The 15611-nt window shown below is 42.2% G+C and overlaps 1 protein-coding gene across 13 annotated transcripts in view; it reads left to right on the top strand.

Annotated features, from left to right (window-relative positions):
- Positions 1 to 15611, top strand: part of ABCA8 (ATP binding cassette subfamily A member 8) — a 95664-nt gene that overhangs the window by 50309 nt on the left and 29744 nt on the right. For all 13 annotated transcript variants that reach the window (XM_045044130.1, XM_045044132.1, XM_045044134.1 and 10 more), the window contains 9 exons: positions 200 to 310; positions 1356 to 1531; positions 1977 to 2096; positions 2342 to 2480; positions 3276 to 3366; positions 6528 to 6667; positions 10164 to 10283; positions 13555 to 13753; positions 14479 to 14645. In XM_045044130.1, coding sequence (XP_044900065.1) covers positions 200 to 310; positions 1356 to 1531; positions 1977 to 2096; positions 2342 to 2480; positions 3276 to 3366; positions 6528 to 6667; positions 10164 to 10283; positions 13555 to 13753; positions 14479 to 14645 — 1263 coding nt within the window. The remainder of the gene's footprint in view (positions 1 to 199; positions 311 to 1355; positions 1532 to 1976; positions 2097 to 2341; positions 2481 to 3275; positions 3367 to 6527; positions 6668 to 10163; positions 10284 to 13554; positions 13754 to 14478; positions 14646 to 15611) is intronic.

The following is a 15611-nucleotide window of genomic DNA, read 5'->3' as shown; positions in this document are numbered from 1 at the left end:
CAGAGAGAGACAGAGCATGAATGGGGGAGGGGCAGAGAGAGAGGGAGACACAGAATCGGAAACAGGCTTCAGGCTCTGAGCGATCAGCCCAGAGCCTGACGCGGGGCTCGAACTCACGGACTGCGAGATCGTGACCTGGCTGAAGTCGGACGCTTAACCGACTGCGCCACCTGGGCGCCCCTTTCCTTTTTCTATCTAGGTCTGGTATTAGACATATATGAAGGCCAGATCACTGCAATACTTGGTCACAGTGGAGCCGGGAAATCAACACTGTTAAACATTCTTAGTGGGCTCTCAGTTCCCACCAAAGGTAAGAGGTTTTTCCCAAAGTCAGGTCGACGTATATATATAGATATCAGCTCTTACTATAAAGTCCTTCTGATCGTTAATCACAAACACAAATAACTGTGGACAAATGGAAGTTAGTTCATAGTGTTAGTCTCCAGAGGTATGCGATACTGGATTGATACATATATGAAATTTGAGTCTTTCGTGAGAATCAGTTTCTTGATCATAAGTTACCCTTTGGCATTCGAACTTGTACCTGTTAGCTTTTGCTGCATAACAAGCATCCTCAAAATGAATGGCTTAATATAAAGATGTTTTATCATTTCTCACGATTCAGTGGGTTGACTGGCTCATGTTTCCGCCTGGACTGCATTGTTGCTGGATGTTTTGGCATAGCCTCACTCACGTATGTGGGGCTTCAGTTAAGAATGCTGCTCTTCTCTGTTTACATGGACTTTCATCTTCCAGGAGTCTGGTCAGGATTCTTCAGCCGGGGGTCCATGAGCCCAGAAGCCGAGAGAGGGCAAATACATCCCAGGGTGGAGGCAAATTCACAGCCTCTGCCTGGATCACATTTCCTAAGATCATTTATTATATCACCAAGCCTAAATGTGAAGGGTGGAAAAATAGATAACATCTTGATGACAAAGCTGCAGATGGGACTTTCTGTTTTCTTCCAGTATACCACACGACCAAAACAGAAGTTCATAATGCCTACGTTATATAAACCTTGGAGAGAAAATCGTGTATCTAAAATGTAATTGATAAATATATAGTGATTTTTCATCTAGATAGATCTTTCTTTTCTTAAGTTTTTGTTTCATTTCCAGTTAGTTCACATACAGTGTAAAGTGAGTTTCAGGTATACAATATAGTGATTCGACGCTTCATACAACACCCAGTACTCCTTACGGCAGCTGCACCCCTGAATCCCCATCACCTGTTTCACCCATTCCCCCCCACCTCCCCTCTGGTAACCATCAGTTTGTTCTCTATAATTAAGAGTCTGTCTAGAAAGATCTCAATTCAAGCATTCCTCTGATATTAACTCTTAGCCTTTATTATAGGTTCAGTCACCATTTATAATAATAAGCTTTCAGAAATGGCTGACCTCGATAGTATCAGCAAGCTCACTGGGATTTGTCCGCAATCCAACGTGCACTTTGATTTCCTCACCGTGAAAGAAAATCTCAGGCTGTTTGCTAAAATAAAAGGAATTCGGCCGCATGAACTGGACAAAGAGGTACAGAAACATGTTAGAATTAATGTATGGGTCAAAAAGAGATTGTGAACTCTATTTGTGCTGAGTTCTTTATGCTTTCATTAAATTATATTGGTGCAAATCACGTATAAGTGTTCGACGATATCGAACTTAGATAACATCTAACATTTATGTGTAACTTACAGCGTGCCAAGCAGTATCCTTAACTTCAAAGAGAATAATTGGCCGATTCCTCACAACCACTCTAAGAAATAAGTACTGTTACCATCCCCATTTTATACATGTGGAAACTGAGGTTCAGGATCAAGATTATGCAGCTAGTTAAAGTGGAGTGGTATTCAAATCCAGGCAGCCTGCCTCAGGTCCCATGCTTTGAGCCATTACACTTTACAGCCTTGCGTTTTCAAATTTAACAAGAAAAGAAACAAAATCTTGATTTGTGACATAAAGCTTCTTAATCGGTTAGATACAAAGAGTTTTGCTGGAGTTGGAGATGAAAAACATCCAGAACGTCCTTGCTCAAAACTTAAGTGGCGGACAGAAAAGAAAACTCAGCTTTGCGATTGCCATTTTAGGAGATCCTCAGGTAAGTAAGTCAGACTAAATTTGGAGATGAATTCAAAATTTCAAAAATGAAACTTTGGTAGTGGTCCAAACCTTTTATTTGCAAAAGACATCTGTGCCAAGGGATTGATGATAGAACGTGAAATATAAGAACAAAATCTTAACTACCGTATCCTTTTAAATATGTAAGTCATGTGGTTTCTGCGTGTTTTCTGGAAGAACTGTGCTTTACTGGAAACACACTTCATATACATCCCTCCTCGGTAGGTTTTCCTATTGGACGAACCAACTGCGGGACTGGATCCCTTTTCAAGGCACCTTGTGTGGAACCTCCTGAAGGAGTGGAAAGCAGACCGTGTGGTCCTCTTTAGTACCCAGTTCATGGATGAGGCTGACATCCTGGCTGGTAACTGCCGATTTCCTTGAAGTGTCATCATGAGGTCTTTATGAGACTTGGGAAATATGGATTTGTATCCTGAGCAGCTGTATTTTATAATCTGGTCATCTAGTTGTACCTAGCACTCTGAACAGCTGGTAATGATATGAACTGGGCCCGACGAGTCTCACTCCCAACCTTTTCTGTGTGTCTCCTAGAATTTTCTATCATTTGATGTTACAAGGGCATAATCTGCCAGGAAACTCAATTATTGTGAAGTGAGAGTCTGTATTCTAATACATTAATGCTTTTACTCAAAGTTAAGGTACACTGACTTGACATATTCGAATAATGGTTTGGTCCGTTAAAATAGATAGTGCAACAACAGTCTATATTAGAAGACATATTCACGTAACCTCCCGGAGTGGTTAGATGGCAAAACAGTAGGCTAAAGTCTACAAGTAAGATTAAAGTGTGCCTGTTTCAATGAGTTTTTATGAAGCGCTGTATTTGAAAATGCGGGGGTGCCTGGGTGGCTCAGTCCGTTAAGCGTCCGACTCTTGATTTCAGCGCAGGTCATGATCTCACGGTTCATGAGGTCAAACGCTGCTTCAGGCTCTGCTCTAACAGCGTGGAACCTGCTTGGGATTCTCTCCCTCTCTTGCTGTCACTCTAAACCAACAAACCAACCAACAAATAAACAAATAAATACACTTCAAACACACACAATAAAGAAAATGTGGAAGCTCCTAAATTAGAGTAGAATCATAGAGTAGGAAAGAGTGGATGACTTCTTACGAAACGTCTTTGCTTCTTCCTTTTCAGATCGGAAAGTGTTTCTCTCCGGCGGGAAGCTGAAGTGTGCAGGCTCTTCTCTGTTCCTCAAGAAGAAATGGGGCATTGGATATCACTTAAGGTAGAGCCACATGAGGAGGCTGGGAAACTGAGAAAGGCACATGATGTAAGCACGATGTTTGATGGAATGAATACATTACAGCACAGGTGAAACTCTTTATTTGTCCCACACCGATATTTGCATGTGCATATGTGGAGATATTTACACACATATATGGAATTGGTCTGTATATAGGAGAGAGGTTGAGGGGTAGATTTTAGAGACTGAAAATACAAGATAACAAAAAAGCCGAGATAAATGTGATAGAAAATCCATCCACAGCACGCTGTTAAGGAAGGTTTGGATTGAAGGAACTTTCACGGCTGACACGTGGTATTATCCGCCCTTCTTCCCGCTCACCCACGTGTTAACATCGTTTCTTGAGTAGGCTCCTTGCTTCTACTTGATCTCTCAGCGGGGCTGTTCATGTGCTTCCTCTTCTCTCCGTCCTCTTCATTGTATTTTTATCATTATTTTCAATCAACTGGGGTTGATGGAGTCATTCAGAGAGAAGATGCGTACCATCGCTGTATTTAAATCTTGAGTCTTTTGAGATAGAAACTATTGCTATTTTTATTCTACAGATGAACGTAGAGTGCCCCTAGGTTCGTAAGTGAGAGAGCCAGGAATTGAATCTGGATATTTTTAACTTTGGAGGCTAATATCCAGATCTGTATTTTAAATTGATGTTTATTTATTCATGAATTGGTCAGTTTGTCAAAAGTATACCTTTAACTTATGGCATCTGTAACTTAAATATATATATAAATATAAATATATATATATATATTTACATACATATATATATGACACAAGAAACAAAAATATTAATGGCTCCATTTTATCTATCATAATCCAAATTTTGCTGTCATATGAAACTGGTGTGGCCCACCCTATTGTGACTTCCATATTACTCGCCTTTAGTTAAAAATTAAATATGCAGGGCGCCTGGGTGGCTCAGTTGGTTGAGTGTCTGACTCTTTATTTTGGCTCAGACTGATCTCACGGTCGTGGGATCGAGCCCCATGTCCGGCACGGCACTGAGGGTGGATGGAGCCGGCTTAAGATTTTCTCTCTGCCTCCCTCTGCCCCTCCCCTGCTCCTGTTCTCTCCCTGTCTCTCAAGAAAAAAAGAAAGAAATACACATTGTTCATTGCACACGCCTTGCCGTGACCTACATTTCCCCTTGCCTGAGGTTATTTCCAGAGGCTGGCACTTTTCTTGGGTCGATTCCCGCCTGTTTTCGTCCTATGGAGTTATTTGAATGCTGTCTCGTGTGGCTTTTGCTAATCTTCCAGCTCCGTGTATCGTCCCGGTGTTTCATTTCCCCAGGCACATTGTTTGAGTTGCTTCTTGGAAATGAATTAAGCTCTCTGCAACTCTGTTTCCTCGCTTACCAAGTGGGCATAACAATTCCCGGTTGCAAGTAAAGGTCAGAGGAGAGCAAACGACGTCGCGCCTCGTACAGAGCATCGAAACAGAACGTGTTCTCTAAGTAAAAAACGCTGGTCAGGATCCCTGCATACCCGGGTGTTTAGGTATCGCCCGTGGCCTGCTTCCACGTTGCAGCAGCAATGTTGAAGATTTGCAGGAGAGACCGACTGGCCGCAAAGCCTAAAACATTTACCACGTATTCCGTTTTCAGAAACAAGCCTACTGCCCTCCATTTCTGAGCTATAGGCTCCCCGAGGAGGGTGCATTTTCTGCTCCCTCAGTCCTCTCTGGTGCCCAGCACAAGTTGTTGTAAGTAACCAAGAAGTATCTATTACATTGTTTTTATTTCAGGGGGCAGCAGCACCATGGAGAACAGTTACGATTTGGGGGTTGTTATTTAGTTTTGTTTTTTTTTTTTTTTTTGCTTCATTCTCTTGGTGAGTTTCACTGCCTCTAAAAATGAAAGGGATTCTCATTTGTTCTTAATACGCACCAGTAGGCGTAGTTTCGATGTAAGCGTTTGATCAAATAAAATAGCCATTTCTTTAAAAAGAAAGTTTATTTGTTTATGTTGAGATAGAATACAGGCAGGCGAGGGGCAGAGAGGAGAAACAGAAGCCCAAGCAGGCTCCGTGCCGTCAGCGCGGAACTTGGTGCGGGGCTCCAACCCACAAACCGTGAGACCGTGACCTGAGCCGAAATCAAGAGCTGGATGCTCAACCGACTGAGCCACCAAGGTGCCCCTAAAAAAGCCTTGTTTAACGGACTTACTAAGTACAGACATCACTATTACCCAGTTCTTCGGACAGCCTTAAGCGTCAGGAATCGTTATTCCATTTTGCTAATGAGCAGACTGTCCAGATAGGGCAAGCAGCACACTTCAAACGGCAAAACCGAGTTTAGAAGCCAAGTCACTACTGGTATTTGTCTATTGTATACTTTAAAGCCTGGATTAATACGTTTTTGTTTGGTTTTCTACATTACGGAAATACCCATGGTATTTTTTAATGGGTAGACTGTTCTTCTCTATGATTCTGTGTTCTTGGTCAAAGTTCTGGGGTTAGCACTGCAAACAGAGCAAAAATGAGTGATCTCAGTGACTCACACCCACATCCATCCACAATTCATTTCTGTCTGGGCCCCATTTCCTTCAGAGCATTTACTGCTATTGCATTTACTACTAATCATTTATTTTTCTGTTTGTTTACTTGTTTTCTCCCTGTCTCCCCACCAGACAGTAAACTCCCTAAGAATAGGGCAGCGCTTTTATTCATCGCTGTACCCTCAGCATTTAGGGAAGTTTTTGTCACATACTAAGAACTTAATGAATTTGTATGGAAGAGCCAGTTGAAGAACGGAAACTGTTTTGTCCCTGCCTATCAAAATCCCCTTCTGTTTTCCCAATACAGTGATCCTATTCAGCCAAATTAAACTCCCTTTGAAAAATCTTCACCAGTTTCCACTTTGTGTAGTCCTGCTGTGTCCCTGCTGTCTCTACTCTGCCACTGTTCTCCTTTTAAGGACTTGAGTCAATATTAACTTGCTCTGGGCATCATCTCTAAATAACCTGACCAGTGGTTCTGATTAGCTCCTTCTGCCTTCTCCTATTCCATTTATACGATCTGATATCTTTTCCCCTTTATTTCATGTTTGAATGGCCTATCTCTTGCATAGAAGTCATTTTCTTCATGCTATTGAAGACTGTGTCAAATAACATATATCTTTCTTTTTTATTTTTCAAACACCAGTTTGCAGTTGAATGAAATGTGTGTTCAGGAAAAAATAACATCGCTGGTTAAACAGCACATCCCCGATGCCAAATTATCAGCGGAAAGTGAAGGAAAACTTGTCTACACATTGCCCTTGGAAAGAACAAGTAAATTTCCAGGTAAGCACACTGTGAAATGAAATGTGTAAATAATATTTATAATCATAATGATAATTCTTACAGCATATATTGAGAGCTTACAATGTGTTCAGGCATTTGAAACATGATGCAAAGAATAAGACAGTGGTTGGATGATTTTATCGACTGTAGGAAATATTATATTTCAGTAGTTGCATTGCAATGTCTGGGCATTTTAGGGAACTCTTTAAGTCATTCATTCCCTCTGTGGTGCATAGCAGAATCTTCTAACTGTGAATGAACTGTGAATGAACACAAGTGGTTGAAAACGTCTGGCTTAGCCATTACGTTAAACAGCCCCGTGATGGGTCCTTTTCGTTCTCGACGGGATTTTTGTGATAGCTTTGGGGTTTTTATGCCAATACATAAAAGTTTACTTTAGGACCACCATTTTGAATTCTTTGTCGGGTAAATCATAAAGCTTCATTTACGAAGGTCTGTTTCTGGAAGTTTGTCTTGTTTCTTTGTTGGGAGCATCTCCCACTGATGTCTCCTCTTTCTTCACACTCTGTGTGGATGTCTGCACATTACGTAAAGCGGGCACCTCTCCAAGGCCTCACAGGCTGGCTTTCTGCAGGAAAGGGGACACCGGCGATCAGCCTGGTCAGAGATTCGGAGGGCTGCCATCAACTCTTTTGAAGCAGGCAGCTGTGGTTTTTGTGTGTGCTGAGCCAGAGAGTGAGTAATGGCACCACGTAAACTATAATAATCAGGTTTGTGTGATATTGGCGGAGTGATAGACACGTAGACAGAACGGAATAGAGAATCCAGAAACAGACCCACAGAGATACGCCAGGCCAATTTTCGACAGAAGTGGAAAAGCAATTCAATGGAGGAAAGATAACCTTTTCAACAAATGGAGAAAGTGGACCCACAGGCATAAACGTGAACCTTTATCTAAATCTTCTACCTTAGGTAGAAATCAGCTTAACATAAATCATGGACTTAAAAGGAAAATGTAAAACCATAAAATGTTTTAAAAATAAATAAGAGAAAAATCTTCAAGCCATGAAAACATATGCACACAGAACCCCTGTACGTGAATGTTTATAGCAGCTTTATCTGGAACAGACAGCAGCCGAAACCACCCAGATGCCCTTTAACAAATAAAGGGTTCAATTCCAGAACTGTCGTGACATTGCATTGCCACTCAGCAGTAAAAAGGAACAAGCCACCGACTGGCATATGCAACAACCTGGATGAATATTCAGAGAACCATCCTCAGTGGAAATAGCCAATCCTAAAAGAAAACATACTATGACTCAGTTTGTAGAACATTCTTGAAATGGCAGAATTATAAAAATGGAGGAGGGATTAATAGTTGCCATAGAGTTGGGAAAAGATGGAATGAGGAGAGATGGTTGCGGCTGTAAATGGGTAGCATGATCTTTGTGGGGATGGGAATATTCTGTATCTTTTTCTTAAATGTCTATTTATTTTGAGAGGGAGAGATATCAAGCACGAGCAGGGGAGGGGCAGAGAGAGAGGGAGAGAGAGAGAGAGAGAATCCCAAGCAGGCTCTGCACCGTCAGTGCAGACAGGGCCTGACGTGCGGCTCAAACCCGCGAACCGTGAGATCATGACCTGAGCCAAAACCGAGAGTCGGACACTTAACCAACAGAGCCCCCCAGGCACCCTAGAAATGTGCTGTATCTTGATTGTATTTTCACTAGGGTGGTTGTGATCATTGTACTGTGGCTTTTTAAGATATTACCGTTGGGGGACACAGAGTGAAGGGTACAGATCTCTCTGTATTATTTTTTTTACAACTGCTTGGGAATCTAAAATGAGCTCAACATAACAAGTTGAATTAAAAGAGAAAGAAAAAGTGCATTTATTATATGTCATTCAGAAAACCTGCTCCCTGGTAGAGAAGCCCTCTAGGAGGGCCACACTGGATGGTGGAAGAAATTAACTGGGCCATACGTGTGGTTAACAGACACATAGATTAACCCCACGAAGTCATTCACATATACATTTTATGGCGACAGCACAGACGTTCCTAAGACCCATGGGGCAAGATGTTAATCAAATCCCGATTAATGTGTTTTCACAGTCGTTATAATTTGGAGGAGGTTTGTCCAATTTTAGGGAAAGTGAAGAATGACACAAACCACTCATTAGCAGTTTGAATCTCACCTCTTTCCTGTCCTTCCATACATAGGACTCTGATCAAAACAGAAAGCTTTTAACTTCTCCTTTTGCCCAGGGAGAAACTATAGGTGGAAGGCTCAGGACTTCTGTAATCCTGCTAGGATTTAAAATTAGGTTTCAATTCAGGCTTCATTTAATTAGCTGCTATTATTCCGATCCAGACAGGCAGAGACAGTGTTCATTATATTAAGAACAGTGGCTGATGCAAAAGTGGCTTTGGTCAACGAACTAAAGGGGGCAGGGACAGAGCATCGCTGGAGGAGGCACCAACCTCTAGTTTCCCACTACGGCAAGATGCCCTGAGTCCATTCTGCGTTCTTGATGACATCTTGTGAATTGTTTCTTCCACAGTCAAAAGCAGAAATAAAAAAATTTTAAAAAAAAATGAAAGATTTATTATTCGTGTCCTTCCTTTAATATAGTTTTTTGGAACTGAAGAAGGTTCTGTACCATCGTACCAATCCTCAAAAAATTAGTTCTCTCCGTTTTGTTGGCTAAAGCACAAATGGCCCTGAAAAGAGTCTTCAGTTAATTAGAGTTGAAAAAACCCGAAGTTCCCCTGTTCATTAAATGTTAAAAGTTACCATAATTGGGGCGCCTGGGTGGCGTAGTCAGTTAAGCGTCCAACTTCAGCCAGGTCACGATCTCGCGGTCCATGAGTTTGAGCCCCGTGTCGGGCTCTGGGCAGATGGCTCAGAGCCTGGAGCCTGTTTCCAAATCTGTGTCTCCCTCTCTCTCTGCCCCTTGCCCGTTCATGCTCTGTCTCTCTCTGTCCCAAAAATAAATAAATGTTGAAAAAAAAAAAAAGTTAAAAAAAAAAAAGTTACCATAATTAAGTTAAAAACAAACTTAAATTTTTTTTTTAATTTTTTAAATGTTTATTTAGTTTTGAGAGAGAGAGAGAAAGAGAGGCAGAGCATGAACAGCGGAGGGGCAGAGAGAGAGGGAGACACAGGATCTGAAGCAGGCTCCATCCAGGCTCTGAGCTGTCAGCACAGAGCCCGACGCCGGGGCTCGAACTCAAAAACCACGAGATCACGACCTGAGCCAAAGTCAGCTCAACTGACCAACCTGGGCACCCCTAAAATGAAATTTTAACATAAATATAAATGACTATAAATTATTATTTGATCAAAGGAGGTTAATATATGAGCTGTCACAATATACATTTTAAAATACAGTATTTGAAGAGTAAGTACTTACTATGAAATGTTAGCTTTTAAAATGTATAGTTTTATTTCATACCTTTGTGCTTTGTCGCATGAAAAGTTGTCTTCCCTTGTGATTTTCATAGTTTTGATTTGCTACTGTACGTGTTCTTTAGCACTTTACGAGGATCTGGATAGGTGTCCTGGCCTTGGAATCGAGAATTACGGTGTTTCCATGACAACCTTGAACGAAGTGTTCCTGAAACTAGAAGGAAAGTCAGCTGTTGATGAACCAGGTAAATAAAATGCGTGACTGATCATGTCAAGGTATTCACAGCACCTAGTGCATATATATTTCCGTAAAACACTGTTACATAGATGTGATTACAAAATGTGGGGTTCCGTGATGATCAAGGCGTTTCCTAGACAAGGATACATGGAGCCAGACTGCATTCCTCTCACATTATACCTTTCCTGCCAATATTGCCTTATTATTAAAGCTGGCCCATTTTCTTCTATCCAAGGCTCACTGCTGCCTGCATCCCATTTCCCAAGAGCAATTTCAGACAAAACATGTATTATTTTTGAAAACTTTGTTTTTAATGTTTTTTTTTCTGAGAGACAGAGAGAGATAGAGCGTGGGGGGGGGGGAAGGGCAGAGAGAGAGGGAGACACAGAATCCGAAACAGGCTCCAGGCTCCGAGCTGTCAGCACAGAGCCTGACGCGGGGCTCAAACTCACAAACCGCGAGATCATACCCTGAGCCGAAGTCGGACGCTTAACCAACTGAGCCACCCAGGTGCCCCAATGTTTATTTATTTTTGAGAGAGAAAGAGAGACACAGCATCAGCAGGGGAGGGGCAGAGAGAGGGAGACACAGAATCTGAAGCAGGCTCCAGCCCCTGAGCTGTCAGCACATTTATTTTATTTATTTTAAATTTATTAAATTTATTTTAAGTGTATTTATGTGAAATCCCTCTCTTCAAGCATTCTGAATATGGCCTCCCTGGTTTCTGATGAGAAGCCAGCTTTAGATTTTACAGAGAATATCTTGTGGGCGATAACTTGTTTGTTCCCCCTGCTGCTTTCAAGATCCTTTTTTTTTTTTTTTTTTTTTTTTTTTTGGCCTTGGCTTTTGACACCTTGACTATGATGTCTTTAGGTGTCGATCTCACATTTATCCCACTGGGAGTCTAGTGAGTTTCTTATATGTGTAGTGAATGTTTTTCATCCAATGTGGGAAGTTGTTAGCCATTATTTTTTCAACTATAATTTCTGACCCCTTTTCTCTAAACTCTGCGTCTGGAACTCCCATTATCCCAGTATATGTGGTCGTGCATGTTAGAATGCTTGATCGTGTCTCCCATTTCTCTGCGACTTTTTTTTTTCATTATGTTTTCTTTCTGTTCTTTAAACTAAATTATCTCACTTCTTTTGGGTCATGTTCACTGATTTCTTTCTTCTGCCGAAAGAAATCTGTGGAGCTTTTATTTTTTTCAGTGAACTTTTTTTTTTTAATGGTTGTTTATTTTTGAGACAGAGAGAGACGGAGCATGAACGGGGGAGGGTCAGAGAGAGAGAGGGAGACAGAGAATCCGAAGCAAGCTCCAGGCTCTGAGCTGTCAGCACAGAGCCTGACGTGGGGCTGGAACTCACAAACCGTGAGATCACGGCCTGAGCCGAAGTTGGATGCTTAACCGACTGAGCCACCCAGGGGCCCCTTCAGTGAACTTTTAAAATCGGTTCATGCACTTTTCAACTCAAATCTCTATTTGGTTATCTTAAATAATTTTTACATCTCTAATTATATCCCCCATTTGATGAGACATTATTGAAATACAGTAAAACTTTGGTTTGTGAGCATAATTTGTTTCGGAAACATACTTGTAATCCAAAGCACTCATCTATCAAAGCGAATTTCAGGAACCATTGGCTCAGTTGTGATCATGTGACGCTTGGCACCACATTGTATTCATACTGCAAGGCACCACTCATGTATCAAGTTAAAATTTATTGGAAACGTTTGCTTGTCTCACTAAACGAGTTACTTGCAAGCCAAGGTTTTCCTGTACTTGGTGATTTATAAATGCGTCATTCGATGTACGAACATTTGTGGATTTCCTAGATGTTATTGCTGTTGACACATAAATCATATTCCAGCACAGGCAAAATTCTAGAGCTCCCTCTGTTATACAGCCCCAAATTTCTCAACAAGAAATGATATCTACCTGATTTTCAGCTTGCTATCACTTTTTGTTTACTTGTTTTTGGGGGTTTTCGGCTTTTCTGCTACTGGGGAGTCAACCTGACTCTCCATCCTTGACCATGGCTTACCATGCCTTGGGAGATCTCTCCACCTTTCCACCCTACACCCAGATGTCAGCATGCCAGTGTATTGTACCCAGCCAAGATCCATTCTACCTCAGTGTATCTCTTTCTGCTCATGTGTCCTGTAGCCAGCCCCTGGTGGATTTCCTTCACAGAGGAAGGCCCCGTGTACCTTGACGATGTCTTCCACAAGTAAAGAGTCTCTGCCCTTTAGCGTGGATCTTTCTCAGCTTTTCCTTCCCATCTCCAGCCTTTGGTGTGCTGTTCCCATGTATTTGGTGAAGTTCTCATGGGAAAGGATTGGTAAATGATGTAAACTCATTTTGGGACTTGAGTACCACGTGACTCTAGTCTGTCCTACCAGCCCATATGTGACCATAAGAGTTTGTTCAATGCCCTCTCCTTATTCATATCTAAAGTGGTTCTTTCCTTTTCCCATGCCCCTAGGATGAAAGGAGCCATGGGTATCATCTCCCTCGGAATGAGTCTTCCCTTTATGGAAAAAAAAAAATTTTTTTTTTTTTTTACTTTCTTTTATGCTCGTATCTGATGGGTTAAAAATAACTGGTATATTCTCTTGGTAAGAGAGGTGGCAGTCTCTTGGAAGCAGGAGATCCCTGAATTATTCTTTTAATATACTGTTGGCCCCTACCTTGTATAAGATCTTTACATCTTCTTCAATAGTAACTGGAATGGTGTGTTTTTGTGTCTGTGGTTGGACATTTATGGGTGCATGCTTTCTGAGGTTGGATATCAGGCTTGTTTTAACACCATACAATGGACAGCATCCTGAGTCTCCAAAGACTGTAGAGCATATACAAGAGTGCAGCCTCCAGTGGTGCGAACAGATTTGAAATCCCACCAGTGCCAACAATTAACGGTTAATCCCGTTTGTAGCATGTCAATTCGTAGGTTGTTTCTCTAGGCGAACACCTGAGATTATTTTTCCCTTGCAAGTGACACCTATAGGCACGCTACGATCTCGCGTATTTGCCCTGACCTCTTGAATGTGTTGTCTATAGCCAAATGATCGAAGATCTCCTTTCTACTCCTTTTGTTCAAGGCATTAAACTTCATTCATGTTTCTCGCTCATGGCGGCTGCCAATAGCACCACACAACGCCCACAGTTACGCAGAAGACTCTAGCAGTGTGGACGACACAAGCTCCTACATGCAGTAGGCTCCATAACGTCCAACTGGAGCCCAGTTTTATGAATTGTGTTTTCTCGTATTTTGCAGATATTGCCACGTGGGGAGAAGCCCCGTCAGAAAGAGCTGGAGATACAGAGAGGCTTGTTGAGACAGAGCAAGTTCTCAGTTCGCTTAATGAGATAAGCCAGACCATAGGCGGAATGGCTCTTTGGAGACAGCAAATCTGTGCGATCGCAAGGGTTCGCTTCTTGAAATTAAAGCATGAAAGGAAAGCTCTTTTATCACTGTGAGTGTCAGAGTGCCATGGGGGTTTTTTTCGGTCGATACATTAAGAAAACAAATCTAAGATGTAAAAGCAAGAGAAGACAATCAAAAAATAAAAAATAAAAATAAGGTGGGAGGGGCGCCTGGGTGGCTCAGTCGGTTAAGGGTCCGACTTTGGCTCAGGTCACCATCTCACAGTTTGTGGGTTCGAGCCTCATTTCAGGCTCTGTGCTGACAGCTCAGAGCCTGGAGCCTGCTTTGGATTCTGGGTCTCCCTCTCGCTCTGCCGCTCCCCCACTCACGCTTTGTCTCTCTCTGTCTCTGAAAAATGAATAAACCTTTATTTACTTATTTTTTTAAGGTTTATTTATTTTTGAGACACAGAGAGACAGAGCATGAACGGGGGAGGGTCAGAGAGAGAGGGAGACACAGAATGTGAAACAGGCTCCAGGCTCTGAGCAGTCAGCACAGAGCCCGACGCGGGGCTCGAACTCACAGACCGCGAGATCGTGACCTGAGCCAAAGTCGGACGCCTAACCGACTGAGCCACCCAGGCGCCCCGAATAAACCTTTAAAAAAAGTGTAATTTTAGGGGTAGGCAAAGGGCAAAATCCTCAAGAAAAGAGTCCAAGAGCTCTGTGTTGAATTTCCATAAATTCTTGATGGTATCACGTTCTAATCTGCTCAGGCAGCTTTAAAGGTTAAGAAATGACTGTGCATTCACACTGGCACTTTTCTCCTGGGTAGGCTCTTGATTCTCGGATTTGGAGTTTGCCCTCTTCTCACGGACATCATCACCATGAAAGTGTATCAACAGAGCTACACTTGGGAACTTTCTCCTCGTTTGTACTTCCTGGCTCCTGGACAGCAGCCACGTGATCCTCTCACCGGATTACTGATCATCAACAAAACAGGTAATAATGTGGCAAATACTCCATTCCCAAGTGCATTCACGGTTAAGAGAAACATAAAGCATGTGAGAGAGAAATAGAAACTTTTTTTTTTTTTTAATTTTTTTTTCAACGTTTATTTATTTTTGGGACAGAGAGAGACAGAGCATGAACGGGCGAGGGGCAGAGAGAGAGGGAGACACAGAAACGGAAACAGGCTCCAGGCTCTGAGCCATCAGCCCAGAGCCCGACGCGGGGCTCGAACTCACGGACCGCGAGATCGTGACCTGGCTGAAGTCGGACGCTTAACCGACTGCGCCACCCAGGCGCCCCGAGAAATAGAAACTTTTGACTTCCTCCGTATAAAACTGTTTATGAGGCTTGAGGAGGGTGAATGCAAGTCCAGGAAGGTAAAGGGACTAGGAAAGGACTTGCCAACGAGACATAAACTTTCTGGTGGCTGTGGGCAAAATGAAAGCATTTGTATCAAAAAAAAACACATTTGTGGGGCGCCTGGATGGCTCAGTCAGTTAAGCATCCAACTCTTGATTTCAGCGCGGGTCATGATCTCACAGTTCGTGAGTTCAAGCCCCGTGTTGGGTTCTGTGCTGACAGCGCGGAGCCTGCTTGGGATTCTCTATTTCTGTTTCTCTCTCTCTCTCTCTCTCTCTCTCTCTCTCTCTCTCTGCCCCTCCCCTGCTCAACCTTTATCTTTCTCTCTCAGAATAAATAAATAAACATTAAAAAAGACACATTTGTAACAGCTGGAGCTAGAATTCATGTGCTATTCCATTTATTCCAAGGATACAGGCCAGTGGTCTTCAGTGTATTTCACAGAATTGTGTAACTCTCAGTACAATTCATTTTTTTGGAATATTTTTATATCAAAACTTTTTTTTAAAAAATTTTAAAGAATATTTTTATCTCGAAAAGAAATCCCATGCTCATGAGTACTCATTGCCACTTACTCTTCCCCAGCTCTGAGAAACC

The sequence above is a fragment of the Felis catus genome, chromosome E1, assembly GCF_018350175.1.
Source record: "Felis catus isolate Fca126 chromosome E1, F.catus_Fca126_mat1.0, whole genome shotgun sequence".
Lineage (NCBI taxonomy): Eukaryota > Metazoa > Chordata > Mammalia > Carnivora > Felidae > Felis > Felis catus.
This window is presented reverse-complemented; position numbering and strand designations above follow the sequence as displayed.